At 36.0% G+C, this 24,877-nt stretch overlaps 3 protein-coding genes across 5 annotated transcripts in view; 2 read left to right on the forward strand and 1 right to left on the reverse strand.

Annotated features, from left to right (window-relative positions):
- The first annotated feature begins 154 nt into the window (after positions 1–154).
- On the forward strand, positions 155–2,242 carry LOC108659789 (uncharacterized). The gene is made up of 3 exons (XM_018112884.3): positions 155–651; positions 723–984; positions 1,047–2,242. The coding sequence occupies exons 1-3, from the start codon at positions 202–204 to the stop codon at positions 1,271–1,273; spliced, it is 939 nt and encodes a 312-aa protein (XP_017968373.2). The 5' UTR covers positions 155–201; the 3' UTR covers positions 1,274–2,242.
- On the reverse strand, positions 2,168–6,688 carry osk (oskar). Its single transcript, XM_018113484.3, has 5 exons — positions 6,102–6,688; positions 5,215–5,638; positions 3,321–3,679; positions 2,851–3,232; positions 2,168–2,505 (listed from the first exon to the last, which is right to left on the reverse strand). The coding sequence occupies exons 1-5, from the start codon at positions 6,679–6,681 to the stop codon at positions 2,403–2,405; spliced, it is 1,848 nt and encodes a 615-aa protein (XP_017968973.1). The 5' UTR covers positions 6,682–6,688; the 3' UTR covers positions 2,168–2,402.
- A 3,990-nt stretch (positions 6,689–10,678) lies between these two features.
- Positions 10,679–24,877, forward strand: part of pyd (zonula occludens-like protein polychaetoid) — a 112,780-nt gene continuing 98,581 nt past the window's right edge. For all 3 annotated transcript variants that reach the window (XM_089256409.1, XM_089256411.1, XM_089256418.1), the window contains exon 1: positions 10,679–11,546. In XM_089256409.1, coding sequence (XP_089112535.1) covers positions 10,988–11,546 — 559 coding nt within the window. In that variant the 5' untranslated portion in view covers positions 10,679–10,987. The remainder of the gene's footprint in view (positions 11,547–24,877) is intronic.

Below are 24,877 nucleotides of genomic sequence, written 5' to 3' on the forward strand. Positions count from 1 at the left end.
AACTTCAGTGTCGCCTATCGGATCTAGCGATGTTCAAATTTTCGATTGCTCGCACTGAGGCGCTCAACTTGAAATACGAAAAGTAGATGTCATTTTATATAAATGACGCGACACGTATGTCATTAATACTTGTAATTTTTTAGTACGACAACGTTAGACGTTTGTGGATAGTACCGGAATCAAGTATAGCAAAAATAAAATATGGATCATAAATGGGCTTATAATCCACAGTTGCATGAGCCACATCAAGGCGATTCCCCTAATCAAACAATAGTGAACGAGAATCCTCTTGTACGCCACCTGCTTAACCTTATAGACGAGCAGAAACATCGATTGAAATTGGAGCAGTTTGCAAGATTTGAACAAGAATTACAGCTGAAAGCAGCGTTGCAGAACCAAAACAATTCACTCACAGAGAACAGAAAGCTGAATGCTATGTTAAGAAATGCCAATTATGAGCTTTCTGGGCTCAAATTGCAGCTAAAATCAGACCAAGCAACACAGCTGAAAACTGTTTTACATAATGAAGACACTTTGATTGCAACTAACAAAATGCTGCTTGCCGAGAATGCCGAGCTTGCTGCGTCCCTGGAAGTTAAGGAGCATCACCTATGCAGTGAGAAAACTAAGGCAGAGCAACAAATTGCACAGGTAAAATACATGTACATATGGATGCATTCCTAGTTAACCAACCTGCAATATTTATTCAAATTTAATTTTAGCTGAAAGAAAATCTAAATGGAGCCGATCGCGAACTGAAGCGGTGCCAGAATCATGTGTATGCCTTAACTACGATCAACGAAATGCTAATAATTGGTAATGAAAAACGCGACGAGATAATTTTTGAATATAAACGCAAGTTGCAGAAATACAAGAACTTAAGCATGTCATCTGACTCTGATTCTTTATCGAGAGACAGTTCTTTTGAACAGGTAGAGCAAAAGGCGAATAAATCTCTAGAAGAAAGAACTGGGAACAGTGTGGGTGAGTAGACAAGCTGATGCATATTTGTATAGCTGGTATAGATCTATTTGAAATATCCAAAGAAGATCAGGGCTTGCCCCACAACACCAATGCATCGCCTATTCATTTGGAAACTTATGCCGAGTTTCGTCGAAATTTATGTAAAGTAGTTGAAAAATCAACTGATCAGGATCTGTGCACGCTATGTGGCTGGCGCTCGAGCAGCGAGGCAGAGCTTAAACTTCACCTGTTTGAGAAACATGAAATGGAATCGCTGTCATTGATGTTGGATAAGTATTGTCTGGATTAGTATTTCACGAAATCTTATATAAATAGCATTCAATGTGCTTAAGAAGTTCCCGACTGTAGAGGTGCACTCCCGGGATTGCTGAATATTATCCGTCCATGACATTGTTGCATTTTTGTGTACTTTTTTTATTATTTATTCTTTTTTTTTTTTTTGATTTTACATTGCTTGTTATGGTTGGACATACAAAAAAAAAAAAGGTTACATCATCACATACAATTAACATACATACAAGAGAATAAATAGGTTTAATAATTCTAATAGTTACACAAATGAATTTAGATTATTTAGCTGAGTTCTCAATCTGGCAAACGTACACTGAAAGAAAGCACGCCGCATTAGCGCGCACTTCGATTGGTGTGCTTGGTGTACAGTGTACGAAATTTTTTACACTTTAGGGACGAAAGTACGAAAATTGAGCAAGTGCTTCACTTGAATGGGCTTAGGCATAAATGGGAAATCAACCGCGGCATTGATTCGCTGCAAGCCTTCAAGGGAAGCAAATGCATTTTCATGACGCCGACAAGGCACATGGCTCAGATGTATAGATCCCGATCCTGATGCACTGTCCAGCACCGGTTCTCATACATGAGCATGGGCAGAGTCAGCCGGATAGACAGATAGAAAACAATAGATAGATACATTAATAACATTGCAATGCTTTTTTAAAGTTGCATTTTCCATTGAACTCTGTGCGGAGAGCACAATGCAAAATGTGAAGAGAAAAGAATTTTGAGTATATTTTCAAATGTTTCTCGAAATCAAATTGGTTATGTAACGAAATTTTGGCAAAGCTTTTGGGATAGCAGCAAAAGCAAAATACCAAAAATTCGATACATAACAAAACATATTGCTTTCGAGCCCTATAAACTTGATGATGTTCTGGAATCACATATAACAATAAACACTTAACACATATTTATCACATAGATTTACAAATAAAGACAAAGACTAACACAGAACGAAACGAACGAACATAAAACACATTAAAAACTAACATTCGAAACTACATTTCTGTTTTTAAAACAACTCTGAATGCCGTCACTTGAAATGAATGTAAAATTTAAGCCTGGTGCCAGACCGGCGGCTTCCTTAGTTCAGCACCACATCTCTCCAGCTCCTTAGCTCTTCCTTAATACTCCAAATTCGCTTCAATCATCTGAAGCACACGCTGCCGTCCGATTTTGTTCCAGAATACATGTGGCTCAGCTGAGCCCGTCACACTACGTGGCCCGCTATAAAATAAATATTGAATATTGATTAGGTTTTCCAATTAATAAAAATTAATAAACTAAAATACAAAAATTTATTTAATTGGAAAATAACATGCATGGTTTCTGTCTTTCTATCTTCTATAGCGTTACTAAATAAAATTAATAATAAATAAAGATTAGGTCTTAGACGTTAACGAGGGTAGTAAAAAAAAGTCAGCTTAACATCTTCGTTAAGAGACTTTTTCTTTGCCTACTATTATCGCATAAATGCCAATATTCTCTTTTCGTTTACTGAACAAGTATTGAACATAATAATTGAAATATTACCTAATTTACATGCACAGTTCTAGCTGACAGATAACTTACTTCTGGAAGCAATCGAATCGCACGACGCCATTCTCGTTGATCAGACAGGAATGTATATCAATAACTTTCAGGTGTCGCCCCTCGTTGCGTATAAACTTGTTCAGGCGCAACACCTTGTCGCATGTCTGCTTGTCGTGGCGATAGTTGGCCAGCGGTGCGAGCGTGGTCAGCACAGGTACAAATCTACGGCTATGCATCTCCTTCACCAGCTGACGGAAATCGTGCTCGATCTGCACTAGCGGCCTGCCACGCATTATATCCACGGAGCCGATATTAACGATGATTTGCGTCATCTCCGGCAGCTCGACAAGTCGCAGCCGTTGCCTGGCCGCATTGATCGTCTGTCCAGAGATGCAGAGTCCAGACTGCAGCACCTTCTCGTCTATTTATGGGTCGATGCGAAACCAAACACGTGAGCACACAAATATCAATACCAATACCAAGACCAAAGCAATCCATATTACACTTACACTTCTTGAAACGGCACTTCAGCTCCATGCGTGCCAGATACAACAAGAAGTCGTCGCCCAGCAGTGGAAAGTCCAATAGATATGCATCATAGTCCGAGTTGATGGTGAACATGGAGTCATGTTGCGATGGACATGACAACGTTGTTGGCGTGGGTGTGAATTCGTTTCGCCTCTTATGTGTGTACTCCTCCAGGTGTTTCAACTGCTGAACTACTTGTGGTTGTTGTTGTTGCTGTTTGTGCTCTGCCGACGGTGCTGCCTGTAACTGTGCAGGATTCAAAGTGTTCGAGTAGATGTTGCTGCTGTTGCTATTGCTGTTCTTGAGAGCATTGGGCTGCGGTAGCTGATACTGATTCTTGCTGCAAATGAAAAGTTGGTAGATACAGATACAGATACAGATATAGATACAGATTTAGATATAGATATAGATATAGATATAGATATAGATATAGATATAGATATAGATATAGATATAGATATAGATATAGATATAGATATAGATATAGATATAGATATAGATATAGATATAGATATAGATATAGATATAGATATAGATATAGATATAGATATAGATATAGATATAGATATAGATATAGATATTAGATATAGATATAGATATAGATATAGATATAGATATAGATATAGATATAGATATAGATATAGATATAGATATAGATATAGATATAGATATAGATATAGATATAGATATAGATATAGATATAGATATAGATATAGATATAGATATAGATATAGATATAGATATAGATATAGATATAGATATAGATATAGATATAGATATAGATATAGATATAGATATAGATATAGATATAGATATAGATATAGATATAGATATAGATATAGATATAGATATAGATATAGATATATAGATATAGATATAGATATAGATATAGATATAGATATAGATATAGATATAGATATAGATATAGATATAGATATAGATATAGATATAGAGATATAGATATAGATATAGATATAGATATAGATATAGATATAGATATAGATATAGATATAGATATAGATATAATATAGATATAGATATAGATATAGATTAGTATAGATATAGATATAGATATAGCTATATAGATATAGATATAGATATAGATATAGATATAGATATAGATATAGATATAGATATAGATATAGATATAGATATAGATATAGATATAGATATAGATATAGATATAGATATAGATAGAGATATAGATATAGATATAGATATAGATATAGATATAGATATATAGATATAGATATAGATATATAGATATAGATATAGATATAGATATAGATATAGATATAGATATAGATATAGATATAGATATAGATATAGATATAGATATAGATATAGATATAGATATAGATATAGATATAGATATAGATATAGATATAGATATAGATATAGATATAGATATAGATATAGATATAGATATAGATATAGATATAGAGATATAGATATAGATATAGATATAGATATAGATATAGATATAGATATAGATATAGATATAGATATAGATATAGATATAGATATAGATATAGATATAGATATAGATATAGATATAGATATAGATATAGATATAGATATAGATATAGATATAGATATAGATATAGATATAGATATAGATATAGATATAGATATAGATATAGATATAGATATAGATATAGATATAGATATAGATATAGATATAGATATAGATATAGATATAGATATAGATATAGATATAGATATAGATATAGATATAGATATAGATATAGATATAGATATAGATATAGATATAGATATAGATATAGATATAGATATAGATATAGATATAGATATAGATATAGATATAGATATAGATATAGATACAGATACAGAGCCAATTAAAATCACACTTACAGATGCTTCCAGTTGTCCTGATAGACTCCGTTGGGCGCCAATGCTGCAGCCGTGGCCAGGGGCTGCAGCTTGGCCATCTTGACAGCTGGCGGCTTCTCGCTGGAGTTGAGATTAACATTGAAGTGGGATGGCATTCGCCGTTTGTATTGTGAGCGCCACAAACGTGGCGGCTCCTGTGAGTACACCATCTGGTTGTTGTTGTTGTTGTTGTTGTAGTGTGTGTTGTTGTAATTGTTTCGACTCTCACGTTGGCGCTGCTGCAATATCATCTCGTGAAGATGGCGGGTCTCCTCAGTGGGCTTGATGTTAAAGATGCGCGTGCCGGATTCACAGCACTCCGCCGTGACGTGCGGAATGGTTAGCAGAAAGTCTGTGATGTTGTCGTGCACCGGAAATGCAGTGCCCGTCAATTCTCGATACTCATCTGTATATAGGGTGCAAATGTTAAAAATATATCAAAAAGATCTGATGAATATGGAAATGAATTGGTCTTGAAAAGCCATGAAAAAAAGAAATGTAGAAGCGTTTTAATAATTTTACTATACGTGTAACTGAAGTTTTGAAATATTTACTATAAATTGTGGAAAATGGGTAGAACAGATGGTACTGCTTTGATTACTGCAAAGATTAAAAACCTAGAATTCTTAAATATATTTTTGGCTTATAGTTCTAAGAGGTTATTATTCTGATTTAGTTAGATTCGAAAATTAATCAGCAATAATCAACAAAAACTTGATCAACTTTCTCAATTGCAAATACTTAGAATAGTCGATAATAACCGGCTGCCTCTTTGATCACGTGACTTATAAAATATGTTATTCACTTTCTTTGCACACTTTATCTTTATCACTGTCCCGAAATCCAAAGCTTCCCCGGCTCAAACTTACTTTTGATGCTTGATATCGTGATACCATTCTGGGCATTAGCCAGCAGTATGGCGCGTATTTCAGCATCAATGTCGGGGTACTCGTCACGCACCCCTATATAGGTGTTATCCATGATGGTCATGTCGGAGCTGATGGTGCTCGATATGAGGGTCGATGAGAAGAGTCGCGCTACAATTTGCAGCTCCTCCCCTGCCACCTGCGTCTGCTTCTCTTTCTGGCTGATGCCGCTGCCAAGTGCTGGCTGTAGCTGAGCTGCTGCTGTCCGGGCACTTGCCAAAGTCTGGCGTGCTGTGAAGATCCTTTTGAATTTGCGCAAATAGGTAACTTTCTCGTCCAAAATGGAGCAGTCCGTGCGGACAAATATTTTATAGAACTGCCCAGTGCCGCGTTGGTGTTTGTGCTGCTGCTGGGCTTGGCTCTGGTGTTGGCGTTGGTGTTGTTGCAGCTTGAGCAGCCAGTGCTGAAAACACGTGGTCAGCTTTTTCTTCAATGCCGTCAGGCGCCGGTTGTAAGTGTTCGGCACGCTGTGAAATTCACTTCTGAATGTCGCCATCGCTGAGGCGAAAATGAGTTTCTCCATTCTCCGCTGCGGCTGCCATGTGCTGCGCTCTATTGCTCTCGCGCTCACCCTCTCCATACATCATTTCTTTTGTGGAGAGTTTCACGGTGTGCGTGTATTTGGTAGCGATCAATGCAATTTGGCAAGTGTGAGATTAGAATAACAGTAGCTGGTGAGCTTTTTTGCTTTGGCAGATTTGTCTGTGCAGTAGGGTGGCTCACTATTTGAATGCATTAAATAACATAAGTGCATATGTATATAGGAATGTTTGTATGTATGTATGTTCATTTGAATGAAGAGTTACTGTAGTTGAAGAGCTTTTTTGCTTTTGACTGCTCTGCCCAGCGAGTAGGGTGCTTCACTACCAATAAATAAAATACATATGTGTTCACATTTAGATTGTATATATATACATATACATATATATATATATATATATATATATATATATATATATATATATATATATATATATAAATAGATATTTTAGATAAAGTTTATAATTTATTGCTTTCTATTAACGTATTAATTTGGTATACGGTTAATCCAGGAGTATTAATATTCTAAGATTCTCTTCATTGGCTTTTCAGTGTACGTATGTTTGGAGACCTTTGCATGTTTTTATACGAATCAATAACTGCATAACAGAATGTGAGCTTTAACTGTGGCTTGTATACTATAAGCATTAGGGTGTTTCAATAATTATACGGGTATAATAAATAAGTATTCATGCTTAGGCTTTTTATATAAAAGCATTATTTAAGTACTATATTAAAATGTAGATACAATTTTTAATGTTAAAAGCAATATAGTTTTATATAAAAATATTAGCAGACTTTTTTTTAGTTCTATTTATTAGCTTAGTTCTTTTTTTTAACTTAGCAAAAGTTCTTGGAAGTTAAATTGTTTGCTTGTAAAGCATTTGAGGCACGTAGCACGTATTCTTTAAAATGTTTTCAACACTTCGGTCGTAAAATAAAATTACCTGACAATTAAGCCATAAAAAAGCGGTAAAAGGAAAACAACAATTTCAGTCGATCATTTTTATATTTAGCCAGATAGGCAAATTTTATGAATATATATGTATGTATGCTAGATAATTTTTGTATATCTTTAATGTTTTATTATTAATGCGATAAGTCGCCTATAATTGAAAGCAATTGCCACCTTTAAGCCTATAAAATATTTGGAATCAGCTGCTTATGAAATTTTTACGATGTTTGGCAGCTGGTTTTTCCAGCTCTTCCGTCAGACAACGCTTAAAAATATTAAGCAATTATGCTATAATAAAAATACCACGTGCAACGCCAATCTTGAAATTGACTACCGTATAATACGATACCCCTCTTTCCATGTCCCCCTCGCTCTTTACAACTCCCCAGATGATTATCGAATAATTTCACCTGGCTGGCTGTGGAGGATAATCAGACAGCTTTGATGGATGGTCCAGACACCCTCTCGGACAGTGGCTCACGAATCAGGAAAGAAAGGAAATACAGCAGACAGCGGGCAGAGAAAGAGTGAGGAAATGTGAGAAAGGGAGGGCGGAAGAGCTGGACTGTGCTTTAAGCCCATGTACCAAATCTCTTAATTGCAAAGGAAGCTGCAGCGACGTGCCAAGCAGTAACGAAATGGGCAAGAAACATGTGCTGGACCATTTGCTAACACATTTTCGCATGTTTGCGATTCGATTTCGATTTGTATTTGCAAATGTAATCCCCCTTGAAGCTGTGTGGTGTGGGGGGAAATTTATTCAGTAAATTCGTTTGGAGTGTAAATCAGGGAAATGCGGAGACAAACTTTCTGATTGCTCAGCAATATTTTGCTAGGTTTGAAGTAGATTATTTTTCTTGGAAATGAAAGGCAGCGAGAAAACAGCCTAAGCTTTGGCAAATAACCTATCTGGGGAGATCTTATTGTATATTAGATTTTATATTTCAGATCTAGCAAACCTGCCTTTAGATAGATAGATTAACTATCAGTTAAAGACTCACTCAACAAATCAATCATTCACTCTATTATTCACTCCTCCAAATCAGCAATCCCTCGATTAGTTCATTAGTTTGCCAATGATATATTAGGTAACTCATTCAGTCAATCACTCAGATCGTTCTTTGCTTGTTGTTTGGGATGTTCAATCATTCGATTCCACATTCATTCAACTATGCAGTTGCTGTAATCAGCCACAGATCCGTCGATCGAACACTCAATTCTCATGCAGTTCAGTTGATCAACCGCTCCGGTTGTTCGTCAATCAATCACTCATGAATTACTCAGTCAGGCTGCATCGATTGAAGATTCGTTTGACAGCTTTGCGGGAGCGCGTTGGAGCTTTATTCATTGCCGCCTCAACGCATGGGCGACGCTATGCACGACTTAGCATATTCGCATAAATTATGCAGTTACCCGAGCATAGAGGGCGGCACTCGAACATTTGCACATAGATATATCCAAATAGTTGCAATTACTTAACTCAATTTATGCAAACGAATTTCGTTATTGGATTGGAATGTCGGAATGCCGGATTGTTGTAGGTGGCCGACACCTGCTGTCGCCTGTTGTGTTTGAAAATATGCGAAGCATTTCGAAAAATTCAATATTGAAAGCCAGTTGATTTCCATCGGTTAACTGGTTTCATTTTTACAATATGCCAAAACCGAATGATTTCTATTACACTTTGAAATATAATACACATGGATAAATCGGCCTATTCAATATGCTGAGAACGTGCCAGACTTTAAATCTCAATCTCCTAATGGATTTGAACGTGACGATCTCATGTTAATTTATCTAATATTTTTTTTTTATTGTTTGCATTACACTAAGTACAGAAAAGAAGTAATTTTAGAAATACATTTTTAATACCTTTAAAGTTTTCTTTAATATTTGAATTGAATTTATTTTTTTTTTTTTATATATGTATCTATTATTTTAATATTTGATTGTAATACCGATTTTTATATGCAATAATTTTATGTTGTGATTTGTATTTTATTATTTATTTATATTATTATTTTTTTTATTTATTTTTTTTTTTATTTATTTATTCTACTTTTTTTTGTATATTGTGATTATTTTTTTCCTTTTCCGCAATTAGCGTATGTACATATCTTGACTTAAAAGATTTTTCTGTTTCTGATTTTTCGTTCGCAGTTCAATCTGTCTGTTCCTGCAATTATCCTTATTCGTTTGCTTTCCGGCTGAAGTAACATCTGTTACGATCCTGGCAATCCATTAAATCGGGTCAGAAGCTGCAAAAATGCATGTAATTAGAGCAAGGGATTATGAGTGTGCGTGTGTTCTTAATTGTTAATGTTAAAGTTTTTCAGATATATTAACATATATATATATTAAATATTTACATTTTAAGCTAAGCTTGTAATTATTCTCTAAATAGTACACATAACTTTTAACTAATATTCCTTCTTTGAAAAATGCGCCATTTCAAACCGTATATTGTTTACGTGATTGCGTTACGATATTCGTAAGACGTGCTGCTTAACAGCGCAAAGACAATTTCTTTGTTTTCCCAAAAGACAGAGAGTGAGAGATGCAGAGCAAATGCAATTACGTTTTGTTTGACTTTGTTGTTTCACACTCGCACGCACATACACGATGCTAACACATACTACAATACACCGTTATCGCTTACAATTGCAGCTGCAGGGCCAATGCAAGAGAAACAACCACAATTGCCAGCGACGAACAGTGGTTCGCTATGATGAAATTCAGCTGAAGATATTACATTTTAAATTGATTACATATATTAAAGTATGAAAAAAACTAACAAAAGGCTTGCTTTAGGTACAATTAAATTATTTTGGCCTTTAATCAAATTAATCAAATATAATTTGTTCATTTTAACATACGATGTTTGCAGATCTTCTTAGAGCACAAACAAAGTTACACTGTGCGTTACTCTCTCCGTATTGTGCGGGCGTTTTACGCTCTCGCTCTCTGACTCTCTTGAGTTTGTGTGAGACACTATGTCGCTGTTTCAAGCTGAGCCGGTTTTTCAGTTACTTTCTGACTTTGTTGAACGAACGTTGTGCGAGCGGAGCAACGAATTAAACGGCGTAAGCGCCAATAAATGGCGCGCGTTTGTGTTTTTTTGCGTTTCGAATAGCAACAAATACTATGCATAATAATTTATAAATTTCAATAATAATCAAACGAATATGCTTGCTAAATAGCAACGACAACAGCAAGAACAACAATAGTGAGTGAGTGTGTGTGAATGTGTTAAAGTGCAATAAATAAAAGTGCATTGAAAACAACAGCAATTACGAAGAAGCATAGAAAGAATCAAATCAAATAAAACGTCAAAATGACGCGCGAAGAGGAGGAAGAAGTGCGCTTGTTGCTGTCGCGTCACCAGGAGCGCATCATGCTCGATCTGGGCAGCACCGATCTAATAGCGGTGCTGGTCAAGAACTCCGTGCTCAGCCAGTCCGAGGAGGATCTGCTGCTGAAGACCGCTGTCGAGCCACCGGGCAGCGCACCATCTAGCGTGGGCGCCTTAACAAAGCGCAAGCTCAGCGCTGTCGCCAGCAGCAGCAGCGGCAGTGGCAGCGGCGGCAGCGCCAGCGTCAGTGGCGTAGGCGGCGACTACAGCTCCAGCCTGGCCGGCTCCTCGCGCAGCGCCAGTGTCAATGGCGATCATGCCCAAAGTGACAATCGCTCGCTAACGCCATCTGTGGGTGGCGGCGTCGGCAGCGCAGCTACCGAATCTCTAAATGATGCTGAAATTTTGCGCGTCCAATGCGCCAATCTCATCGAGATCATTGCCAAGAGCGGCTTCGAGAAGTTCAAGCAGTTCTGCTATGCCATCGAGTGCGAGTGTCCGCAGCTGATTGAGGATTTAATTAACGATCGTCTCAAAAGCGGTAAGTGACTACATTTCTAATGAACTCTGCACGCCACGCCCCACAGCCCCAACAGTCCCGATAGTCCCATACAAAACATGGAACCTGTTCCACAATCGCGTTGGCCGCTTTGCCAATCGCGATATTATTGCCTCTAAATTATGCGCGTAATTCCGCTCGATCGATTCTAAAAAAAAATTTCCCGTCTCGGCTAATTGGTATTTTCGATTCGTTGTTTTTTTGTTACTTCGCATGGAATGTCGAATTGTAGGCGTGGGTGGGCGTGCCTGTTACGTGGGCGTGCTGTTAATAATTGATAATATCTAAGATTATACGAGTTTTTCGCTTTGGCTCTATGCTAATTTTTTGTTTATGAAGTGAGACAGGTGACACTTGACAGCCTTCTACGGAGTTCGTAGCTACCTGAGCTTTAATGCTTTTTTAATCCACACCTCATAAATACGATGCTTAAATAATGAGAATAAGAATAACAAAAATTGAGATGAGGCAAAAGATTTCAATTTTATTTTTCTCTACAATAAGTAAATACTTTTATCTTCTCTATTTGTTTTAGTTTAAGATACAAAGCTGTTTTTATAAGCACTTCCGATATAGAAATTCTTTCAGATGTTCTGGAAAACAATTATCAGTCTGTATTTGTTTTCGGGTAGTTAACCAAACAAATGTCTGTTTTTCTATCTTCCCTTGAATGGTATGATAAAAACCCAGAGAACGTGCCGCCTAGTGATAGCAGAATTACTTTTAGGCTAGTCATAGGCTAGTCATACATACATACATACATACAAATGTATGTATATAAGCAAACAAATGGGAACTTTAATTAGTAAATATTATAAATCTGTAACTTCTTCCGAAACATATTTTGTGGATTTTCTTATATCTGAGACGCAACCTTTTTAGCAATATATATATTGTTATATTCATCTCAATATGTTAATATTGAATTTAAAATATCATTTACTTAATAGAGGAATGAATAAATTAAATTAAGTAAACTTGATCACTTCAGTAGGTTAAACGATCTTTACATAATCATCTATCTAATCTGATCGCTTGTAAACTAATGCCAAACCATTTGAACAATGTAGTTTATAAATACATATTTGTTCTTCTCCACTACATAACGATTCCATCATAATCAAAAATTCGTACAGCTGTTAAATGGAAACATCCATGCGCTGATTCATTGATTCATTGACCCACAACCGACTCTAGTTGAGACAAGGGAACGAAACGATTCCAGACCTCAACTCGCATGTAAATTTCTCTGAAGAACTGTAAATTATGCCAACGTTGTGGAACAGGGAATCAAGAACAAGCTGAACAAGGTGGAGCAAGGGCGGAATAAAACGAAATTGAGACTGAATCGCGCAGCTACAAAAACAAAACAAAAACAAAAACAACATTCACGTTAGTAGCCAGGCAAAATATAAACTATTGTTGTTTCGCCTTCCTCTCCCTCTTGTCCTCCTTGTCTCATTGCCTTTGTTGTTGTTTTTGTAGCTGTGCATGTGTATTTCCCTAATGAAAACGCTGTTGGCTCGCACAGAAAATACAAAAAACAAAAACAAAAAAAATAATCAGACTACATACATGATACGTGTTCAAGAAAAAAAATAAAAAAACGTAAAGAAAAAGAAATAAACCAAACAAGATCAAAAATGAACTGAAACTGTAGCAGGATAACCTGACAGGCGTATGGATACCCTATAATTGTTATTAGAATAACGGGTTGATTGTAATTTTAAATACGTATTTTTGTTGAGCTTTGCTTACATGAATGATTTATTTATGATTTATATTTTATTTATTATTTTTTATTTATATGCTAGATATAGGCTATACTATATTTCATATTAAAGTCGTTGGTCAAGAAGTATTATTACAGTTAATACAGATCTTTTAAGGCATTATTGCGTTTTAGTATACATAGATTTTATATACAATATACATATGTAGATTTTGTCCATACTCACAGATCCATAATATCATAGGTACATATCTCCACTCGTTTCTTTATCTGTACACTCTCTGCACTGTTTGCGAAAGTATCTATATATACCCCTGTTTTATCCCATTTTCTGTGTACTGAGTATTAATAGTGCCAACAGCAGCAACAAAAACAACTGAAACAACAACAGTTTCTGCTAAAGCCCATGGCCAATGTATAGTACATAAGGCACTCGATCACGTTTTACGATTCTGGCCACGATTACAAGAAACGCGTTACGCGTGGTCCCAATGTCCATGGAGCCAACTTCTGTATGTCTGTTGTGTGTGTGTGAGTGAGTAAGTCTACAGCTGCCACAGGGTTTTTTTTCATCGTTTTTCGTTTTTCATCTATGTATGTATGTATGTATACGTCTGGCTCTGGCTCTGGCTGCTGGCCATTCATCATTATGATCAGCCGCCTAGCTTCATAATCATAATACTTGTGCCTGGGAGTTGTGTGTACGCGAGCGTCGGGGTTGACGATTCGCTTTTACTTCTCTTCTTCTGTTTGCTAATTTCTTGTACGTGCTCTTCTTGTTTGCTATTGCGCTGCGTCGCTGCCGCTGCTGTCTCTACTGTTGCTATTGCTTGCCTCTGCTTTAGGTTCTTTAGCTCTTTGGCACTGCCGCTCCCTCAGGTAGAGCTGATGCAGAGCCAGTTCCCTGTTCGTAAATTACAATTATTTACAGCGCGTAATGTTTACCTGCGTCTCAGCCATTCCCGTTTTCTCTCTCGCTCTCCCTCGTTTACGCTCTTCTTACGCTCTCGCTGCTCGTTTCATCTGTCTGCGCTCATCTGCGGCGCTCCCTTTTGGCACTGTCTTTTGCATTTGATAATTTATGCAGCATAATCTGCTCGATGACGTTTATCGTTTGCCATTTCCCCCGCTCTTCATCTCTCTCTCACTCCCTCTCTCTGCCTGTCCCACTGCTGTTGCCTCTGCTGCGCTGCTGCCTTATTCGCTCTGCCGCTTAGTCGTTTCGCTTAGCGTTTCCCTTGCTTTGTGCGCCGCTCTTATCGCTCTTGTACGTTGTTTCTTGCATGTGTGTGTGCGTGTATGCCTGTGTGTGTCAGCTCTGAGATACGTTTCCTTTTATGTTTATTTGTTGATTTCTTTGATTTCGCTTTTTTTATGTGTATTTATTCTACCTCCACTCAACTTCATTATGATGTTCACGTTCACCTTTTGCTTTCTGTTTTGCTGCTGCGCATGCGCATCCTGTTTTTGTGGCCGCCTTCGTGATTGTTGTTGTTGCTGTCGCAGTCCTACTTATTTTTGCCTGCTGCCCCTCTCATTCTCTCTGTTGCTCTCATCAAACCCACCGAAGTAGGTTTTTCATGACGCGTTTTATTTTGCTTCGCTGTTAACTTGGATTTTCCGATCGACGACTCTTTCGTTCCAGTTACAGACTCAGGATGTGTCTGGCGCCATTAAAGTATTGGCTTTATGCTCACTGGCCAGGCCAAATAGTAGGTCGTCGTGCCTGTCCACTTGCCAGTGGTTTTTATTGTTATTGTTTCAACTCTGGTTGTTGCTGTTGCTGTTGCTATTGTTGTTGTTGTTCTTGTCGTTGTCTTGAACTTCATTCGACAGCTTTGCTTCAGCTGTTGCTCAGTCCTCTTTCTTAATAGTTTGCAACAAGGTTGATTGGCTTGTAAACACTCTACAAACGGGTTATGAACGTTTTTTCTCTTTTGTTATTTATGGAAATGTGCTAAAATGTAGCTGATTGCTTGAGTTTAATGGGTCTGACAGTTTATATACCCTGAATCCGCCTAGGATGTGAATTCAGGGTATAATAGTTTTGCGAAAATATCTTTAACATGGACAAAAAGGCCTGGTAGATCCCATTAAGTACATTATCTCCTTATCAGAGCCATCATCAACTGACTTGATTATAATATATCTATGCTATTTTGGTATTTAAGCATAATTTGAGTCCGACAAAACCTCGATTATCTCACAGTTTTCTTATAATTCGAATGCCTACTCATTTTCCACAATATTAAAAATATGCAAATCATCATTACGCTCTTAAAATTGCATTATGAGAGTGCATGTCAGACAAAAGTTATTCAACAATAGTTAGTCTATAAGCAATAGAGATATAGGAATATGTCATCAGCTTTGAGTAGAGTTCTGGGTATTTCCTAGTCGGGTATTCCAGTTTTAACACATTCTGATTTGTTGCCTTTCTAGTTTTTATCCATTTACAACTGAATTGGTTGAAGCTGTTGTGTTTCTAGATAAGAGAAGCATAGTAAAAACGTAGCATGATTATCATTTATCTACAACATAAAGATATTACTCCATAAAAGAAGTAATAAAATTTATTTAAACTCGAGCTGCTTCTGGGTGGCAAAGTAGATCAGTTTCATATTAATAGAGAGCTCGCCTGATTACAACAACTCAGCTTCATTAGGGACAGTCTGAGCTAGATCTTTATTAATTTCGGTAGCCGTCAAAGCTAAAGCCTGTTGCCCTATTCCTGTGACATGAATTGTGGGCATTAACTTTCAACTTTCATCTTCCAACTGCCAACATCCAGCTTGCAACTGCTGCCGATCGTGTAAGCCGCTTACCCACACAACTGTCACGCCATCGGCGTTTCCCTTGCGCTCTCCCATTTTGACTTGTTTGCGTCTCTTTTACCGATTGCTCGCTTCCACGCTCTTTCGTTACAACAAATCCCCCGAAAGGTGTGACTCATGCAAAGTAACGATTCGGTTCTGTAGTCGCCCAACTCGTTCCCCCAATGCGGACTCGCCGCTCACTCGATCCCAGACTGGCGTCTGTGCCGAGCAACAACTGTTCTGTGGTTGTGTTCGATGTACCCTGTACCTATGAGGGATAAATGGGTATATGTGTATATAGGTGTGTGAATAATCAAATTTATAGACATCTCAGTGTGTATAGAAATATTGATTATATATTAGACTCAATTTGCTAAATAAACTTTTTTTTTATAATATATAAAATTATAATTATAATATTTAAAAAATGCAAAATTAGAATTTAAAACTTGTCATAAAGGAGTTTGTTAAACAATATATACTTTGAAGTATATTTACAGTATAATGATGTTACTTAAACAGTTAGTGGTTCAAGAGAGATCTGTTTCTCACTTAGATATATACATATATTTACAATTTGACATAAAATCCATATAGTATTAATCGATGTTGCTTGATTATCTACTTGTTTGATTCCATTTACTTGCAATATATTGCAAAATAATGATGAAATATATAAGCTGTATATCATTTCGATATTTAAATATTTAAAGACCCAAACAGAATCTTTATGATAATTGATACTGATTGATTAGGCCACAACTTCACAAACATATTTATTTATAATAGATTTGAAAATAATAAACAGATGATAACACAACGCTAATTATTTAATTAACAGTATATTTTTATTACTAACTTTATTCTATTTAGTCGAAATCATTTCACAAAACTCTTCATTAGTTTTGTATATACATATATATGTATGTGTATGAAAAGCTCAACATTACTCCAGGGTATCCTTCGTCAGATCATCTATGCTTTAACAGCACACGGGCTTTTTAAATTGGTTTTTTTGTGCAGCCTGCTGCTGCTGTTTATGCCGCTGCTGCTGGTGCAGCTGATAAACTTGGCACAAGTCGTTAGCCTTTTGCCAGTTGGCTGATGTTGCAGACCCGTCAGATGCAGACTTGCAGCCGCTCTAACTGTTTCGGTTTCCACTGAATAACAGCAACATCAGCAGAAGCAGCAGCAGAAGCAGCAGCAGCTACAGCAACAGCAACAGAAACAACAACAGAACCACAGAAATAACAACAACAAATCCGTTGTATTTACTGCATTTTGACCTGTCGGTGGAGAGCGAAGGATACAGCAAGAGATGTAGAGGAAGAGAGCGAATGCAGAAAAAACTCATCTGCACTCACCGCATGGCGTGTAAATTCAGCCTCCTGACGACATGAAATGTTATCTGTGTTTTTTTGTTCTTTTTAAGATTTTTTTACATGATTTTTCTGTTATTTTTACAAGTCATTAGCTTTAATTTACACGCACATACACACGCTCAGTCATAGTGGAATAGAGAGAGAGAGAGAGAGAGAGAGAGAGAGAGAGAGAGAGAGAGAGAGAGAGAGAGAGAGAGAGAGAGAGAGAGAGAGAGAGAGAGAGAGAGAGAGAGACATACATACATACACATTTCATTCATAGTTTCGATGACGGCGTTCGGGCTCATAAAACGCAGCTGGCGATGCATAAAGTTGCACTTAAAGAACTTCTTCTTCTTCTGCCTCTGCCTCTTCTTCTTCTACTTGATTGGTCAGATACTTGATTATTGATCGTTGGATTGATCGGTTTCCGTTACCTTTTAGGCATTATTAAAATGCGCTTTCAAGCTAGGTGGTATCTCTCTCCTTCTCTCACTCTCGTTCTTTCTCCCTCCATCTCATTTGTTGAAATTAATGATTGATTGGTTTGATCAAAGGCTGACCCTAAACATACATTTGATATATGTACGTATGTATATGTATGTCTATATTTTAAGCAAATGTTTGTTTTAACGCTTCGTTTGTGTTGATGCATTGAAAGTAAATACATTTTGGAAGACTTTCCCATACTATTTAGAAGTATAATTGCAGTTCGTGATCTCAAATATACTTGTTATTAAAGCAACTCAATCTGCTTCTTGTAAAGTATTATTAATTTTATTTTTGTATTTCCACTTGAAATAATTATTACCTGTTTTGATTTGTATGACTCTCACTTTGTGAAATAAGTTTGGGCGTTTAATAGATCTAGCCTTGGTTTGAACTGCATACATATACATACATACATCTATTCAAATGAATGTTAGCCGTGGCCAATGTCTGTTTTGGCAGATAATTTCAGCTTTGCTATCGTCTTTTATTTGCTCATTTTCGATTTCGCTACAGTTTTCGGCATTTAGTGGGCCGTTCAGTCATTATCGTCTCAAGATCGCTGCCTCAAAAGCCCACCAACATTTCAATAAAACTTTTTTCTTTTATTGTAAATGAAGAAAGAAAGTTTGCAACAACAATTTGGACCTTGTTTTTCTGCCTCTTTCTTCTTCTTCTTGCTGAATTTGCGCTCATTGTCTAGGTCCATCCAGGCTCGTCTTTTAATGCGTGTTTTACATGGTCAAACGTAGCTACGTCTCAATGTTGGAAAATTGCCAAATAATGACCGCCAGGCCAACGGGGAAAGTGCATGTAATTTGAAAATAATTGGAGCGTTTTCAGCTGGAAAATGGAGCAACCGATTCCAAATTCTTTCGAAGAGTCCAGTATTTGTAAGAGCTCCAATTGCGTTTATCAGATCTTCAGCTAAAACAATATGTGAAAGCCATGTGCAAGACATGGAAAACTTGTTGGGTTAAACAAATTTTTCTTTTAAGTTAATTGTAAGACTGTTCGCCTATTACACAGATATCTGAACTTTTCTCTGACCATGGGTAGTGACCGTAATGAACAAGAGTTTTAATTAAAATGGAAAGGTAAAATAATCTCGTAAGGTTTACATGTGACTAAAAATATATATAAAAATATTGTTTATATATACACATGTATAATGAAATAAATTTAACAAAATATTTAATAAATTTATATTGAAAAAATAAATTTTTATTTTATGAAAATATATTGCTTATATTGCTTATAGCCAAAAAGGGAACTCGCATTTATTCATATTCAAATTGAGGAAACAATGAAGGAATACACCAAGCTTGACATTTATTTATTTATGTTTTAAACAAATTTTCTAGTTAATTTGTTATGCGCAACGTCGGCTAATTTCCCATATTTTAAAAAATCTCTAACATTGAGTTTTTTTTTTAGTCTATCGTGTGATTTTATTACCCAATTTTCAAGCATTAACCAAATAAATATTTTGTTGTTTTCCAAATAAACAAAAAAGGCAATCAAGAAAAGCAAATAAAATGCTTTAAATAAGCAATTAAAATCTTGATTGAATGCCATCAAAATTCTAAGAGCCGACCGCCCATGGAAGAGTAACGCGATCTCTCGTTATCAGAAATTTATTTGCTTTTAATGAAATCAAAGCACACATTAAACATGGCTTTTGCTGTTTGAGTTCGTTAGGCGAACAAAGGGCGCCAGCGGGCTAAATTTTGATCAGCCATATATAGATATGTACATATATATAACGTATGTATATATACTCCATCTGTGTGGTCATTGAAGTTTTATTGTTTTGATATCTAAGATGCTCTTTGACACGACAGCTGCTGCCTGAGGCAGAGTTGTCATACATATTCAATCGTGTGGCACAGTGGGGCAATGTCCTACATTTCGTGCAGCATCTTTGACAGCTACCATAATATTTGCTTATTTCAGCCAAATATCTCTGTGTGTGTGCGTGTGTAAACAAATAGTTGATGGAAAAATATGTCGAGTTGCAAATAACAAAATTATACGAATATTGTTTCAGTTGAAAGTCGATTATAATGTTTGGTCTCTAAGCAAAAGGCGATTCCAAGAGAATCTCTTGGAATTTGTAGAATATAAACATGGCAGGAATTTATATGTTTTTTATTGGAATTTAAATAATGCTTGCATTAAATCGATTCAAGAATCAGTTGAGCATTTCAAAAAGTAAACAAAACTTTAATTGTTAAAATTGTAATAATATCTATTATGATTACTCGATTCTCCAACTTATCTCTACTTAATTTTAAATCTTTTTAAAAATATAGAAATAATCCTTTATAAATAATTGTCAATCTCCTCGAATTAAGTTATTAAACTTGTAATAAATAGCTAAATAATTTCGTTATCTACACATCTATTTATTATAGCACATTTTTCGCAGTATTCCATTTTCAGCTGAGAACCTGAATTAATTTTCGCTTTAAGTTGCATGCCTACGCATCACAGCCATTAAGTGCCTGGCCATAAATCATGTAAATTGAAATCAATATGAACTGAAAGTAAGTTCGATTGACTTTGTTGGCAACGGACTTAATTTGGTGCAGGTAATCGGAGCATATGATCTAAGCACATTTATCTTATTCGCATGGAAGGCGTCTCAACAACTAGGGCCATAAATTTCTTTAATATGCTGCGATTTAAAATTTATAGAAAAAATTCAAATTATGGCTAGGAATATACGCGCCATCAGACAGATCATGAACACTTCATATTGGGGCGGGATGCGGCAGAGGGCGCCAAAGTGCGCACAGCTTCCGGCAAATCGCTTGCTCCTGCTCTCCCTTATCCCCGTATCAGAGCACACACACACACATCCGCAACACATGTGCGACGTGCACTGTTTATCTCAATCATCGACAGCAATTCCAGCATGTCCATGGCAATCAGCAGACGAATGGACACTGGACTTCTACAGAGAGAGAGGGAGAGAGTGAGATGTAGAGGAGTGACTCGCACTCTCTATCTCACTCTCTCGCTTTCTGTGCAGTCTCCTCTGGTCTGGCTGCTGGCTTTTAATGAAATTTCTTAATTGAAGCTGCTTCAGTTGTTCGCCAGACGCCGGCCGGACGGTAAAAATATCAGCAGACATCTTTTATGCTTTTTTTTGCTCAGCTTGTTGTTGCTTTTGATTTGATCTATATTAATCAAGATCAGGCTGGCGTCTCATGCCTGGAATGGCGAATTGCCATTGTAGAAAGCGAAACGCATGTCGTTTGTCTCAGTTCTTGTTGATTAAATTACTCAGATTTTTGTGTTTTATTTAAAGAAAGAAAAATAATCACAAAAATATTTGGGCACTGCGTTTTATTTTGGTCATGAACTCGGCTTATGCAAATTTATGGCGATTTTATATTATATTCAACTTGCAAAATCTTATGAATAGACTCTTTTAGGTGTATAAATAAATATTTATGGCTTTTTTAATGAATAATACCTATAAAAAGAAATATGCAAATGCATGAGTTTAATTTAATTTTTAACAAAATGTTTTTTTTTTTTCTGGTTACCCAAGTTTTTTGTTTACACATATATAGACAATATGCAGGCACTCCCATCTGCCTTTGTTGACTTGATGAATATTTAAGATTGCGTTTTCTGTATTATTGCAGTCACATGGATGACTTTCTAGTTAAGTAGCTTAAAAATCCAAGTTTATCTCTAATTTAAATTTGCTTCTATATAGCAACGATCATGCTGTAAGCTAAGTCTTTTACTTATAGGTAAACTATTTCATATATCATGGTATCAAATATGTGTTGTTTATAAAGAATTTTAATAAAGTTTTACATGGTATCAAAAAATAGTTAATATACATATAAATAAATTTACTTTCCTTGCCTTTTGGTCTCAGTCAGGTTTAGTCTATTGCCAATCAAACTTAAGGATGTTTGGATATTGCAAAGTATTTGTTCTTAAGAATATAAACTTTCTGCCTATAATTATTTAATATATATATGGGGTATCTTTTAGTGCTTATGTTCATCTAATGCAATGTATTTTTAATTCCATGTCTTGCATATAAAAGTCTTTGTCATATGATCAGATTTTAGCTAAATAATCAGTTAATGTATAGGCTTATTGTGTTACATAATTATTTACAACAATTTAACAGAGTTGAGTTAAACTCCATTTCCCCTTTCAATTATATAATATTTAAATATACATATATTTAGCTCCCTCCATATACCTATCAAAAGCAGCCTCATGACAGATTTGACCGTGTTGTTGATCTACATTTGCCAAACTGAATTACCAAACATGCCTCTGCCTTACACACGCCCTCAGTCGCAACGGTTCGTTGCGTCAGCAACAATTATTCGATGGCTACGCATGTTACCTGTCTGGTACTGCGCACCTGTGCGGGCCGCAGAGTTCAGCAGACAACAGCGCGTTGATTGGATGCTATTAGGCGTCTATACACAAACATACATACATACATCGTATATATATATATATACATAAATATATATATTGCAATAAATTGAGTTCAATTCGCTTCGTATTTGAAATCGAAAACTAAATACAATGGCAAATTAGATATCATATTGTCATTGGCAGAGGCAGAGGCGGAGACGGAGGCGGTGGTTGGGACAGAGGCGTGGCGTTGGCGTCATATTAGACGAGGTCGCCGTCAGCCTCTGACTTTAGCTCACACAGATCGTGGAGTCGGCAGCAGCAAGCGTGAGATATTTAAAGACTCTGCACGCATTCACGCCCTGGCCGGGCAGGAGGCGGAGGAGGTGGTGGTGGTGGTGGTGGTGATGGTGGCCGCAACTTTTGCGGCTGTGTAAATATTTTCTTTGCACGTGCCGGCCAGCGGAAATGCACAAATACAAATACAGACGCTGGCAAACTTCCTCTCAATACAAAATGCATTTTGGGGCGGATGCCGCTGGCTGTGCAATTATTGATGCAATTTTATGCGAAAGCAGACAAACTGTTGGATAGACCAGTAAACAGTGAACAGTGAACAGGGGACAGAGGACGGAGACAATGGAATAGGTTACAGGGCGTTGCCAAGTTACCCTCAACTTTCGAATCCTGTGGGAAAGTGGAATTTCTCTCAGTTCACATAGGGCTTGGCATATAAATAAAAATAATAATAATTTATTTATTGCGTGTCGCCTGACGTCTGCAATTGATAATTTAATTTCGCGCAATTACAGTAAATTATTTTGTCTGCCAGTTGACCACAGTCGTCTGCCCAGTGCATTGGAGGCGAGAATTTATGGCCATTATCTGGCCAATTTATGCGCTGAATAATGTAAAGTAAGGAGTAGATAAATGCGACATTTGATGACAATTGTTGGACAAATAGCCATTCACCTTCAATTACAGCTTTATTTATGAATGCCAGCCGCAATCAGACGAATAACAAACCAAATTGATGATCGAGGCTCAGTGAATGCAATAAAAAATAAATAAAAATGTAAAGAATTGCGAATATGTACTCAAAGGAATTCTTCAAATATTTATTATTTAATTTTTAAATAAAGTTAAACAGTTTATAATATGCATTAATAATATGCATTCACATATATATTTCCTTTATTGAATCTTATGTAAAATAATAATATAAATAAAATAAAAATAAAAATATAATAATAAAATAAAATAATAATAAAAAAATCTCAAATATATATTTATTAGATAATACATAAAATATAATATATAATATATCTTAAAATGATTTTTGTTGTTGCTATTAACATTTGTATTTATTTATATTTAAGGAAAATAAATAAATTTTTGCAATACATATAAATATATATATTTTATTTAAACTATTTTACTATTTAATTTATTTTATTGCAAAATTTTTATATATAATTATAAACATTTACTAATCCTTCAAATATTTTTGGTAACAAATTTTCAAAATTTCATATATAAATTAATATTTATATTTAAATAATTTTGACAATATCTCATTTAATTTAAATACAAATCTAAAATTTTTAAATACTACATAATTCTATTTAATTTGTAGCTCAGTCTGACGTCCAAATAGTTTGTTGAATCCAAAATAAATAGTATATGAATTTGTAGTATATAATAGCATTATAATAATGAGCTTACAAACTATAGGTAAACTGTTTAAACACAATAGTATATATTACAAACTGTGCACTAATTAGAAGCTCAAGATTTGATAGCACCATAAACTTAAAGAGTCCCATTATGTCCAGCTTACAAGTTCCGCCTACTCGCGATTCGTTCGTAAGTCAAGTGCTTCCTCCATAAAGCAGTCAACATCTGCTCAACCTACGACCTAAATGACGCTCCGTGCCGAGTCAATGGCCAATTTACAGGGCCCCGACTTATGCGTGTTACATTTTCACGCCTCCTACGTGAATATCAGTTGTAAAAATAAAAAAAAAAAACTAAGAAAACATGAAAATTAACTCCACTTGAGGAGTCGGGGCTTCGCCCCTGTTTCCATATTTGTGCTAACAACTACTGGCAATATTTTCCAATGCTCACATTGTGATTGGCAGTTGTAAAGAGGTTCATTAAGGCGCTAATAACCAGCCATGCAGCTATGCAACCAGCTCCGAATTACTCGCCAAAACAGAAATGGAAATGCTCGCAGGAAACGCCCACGCGCTGCCACGCCTACCATCAGCTGAAGTCTAGTGCAGTGTAGTGGCCGGGCTAACAAGCCCCAATAGACATTAAAAATTATTTATTTTACTGTAAGAATGTAAGCAATTAGCGTATAATAACAAAGAGAACAAGCTACATTGATAGACAGTTGGATACCCTAGAGATATAAGTAGAGAGTATTTAATGTATTTATATATAATTAGTTTAGTTCTTGATCTACTTTGAATGAAATTTAGTTTGCCTACATCAGCGACAAAG

The sequence above is a fragment of the Drosophila navojoa genome, chromosome 2, assembly GCF_054131105.1.
Source record: "Drosophila navojoa isolate 15081-1374.11 chromosome 2, UAZ_NAV_1.0, whole genome shotgun sequence".
NCBI lineage: Eukaryota > Metazoa > Arthropoda > Insecta > Diptera > Drosophilidae > Drosophila > Drosophila navojoa.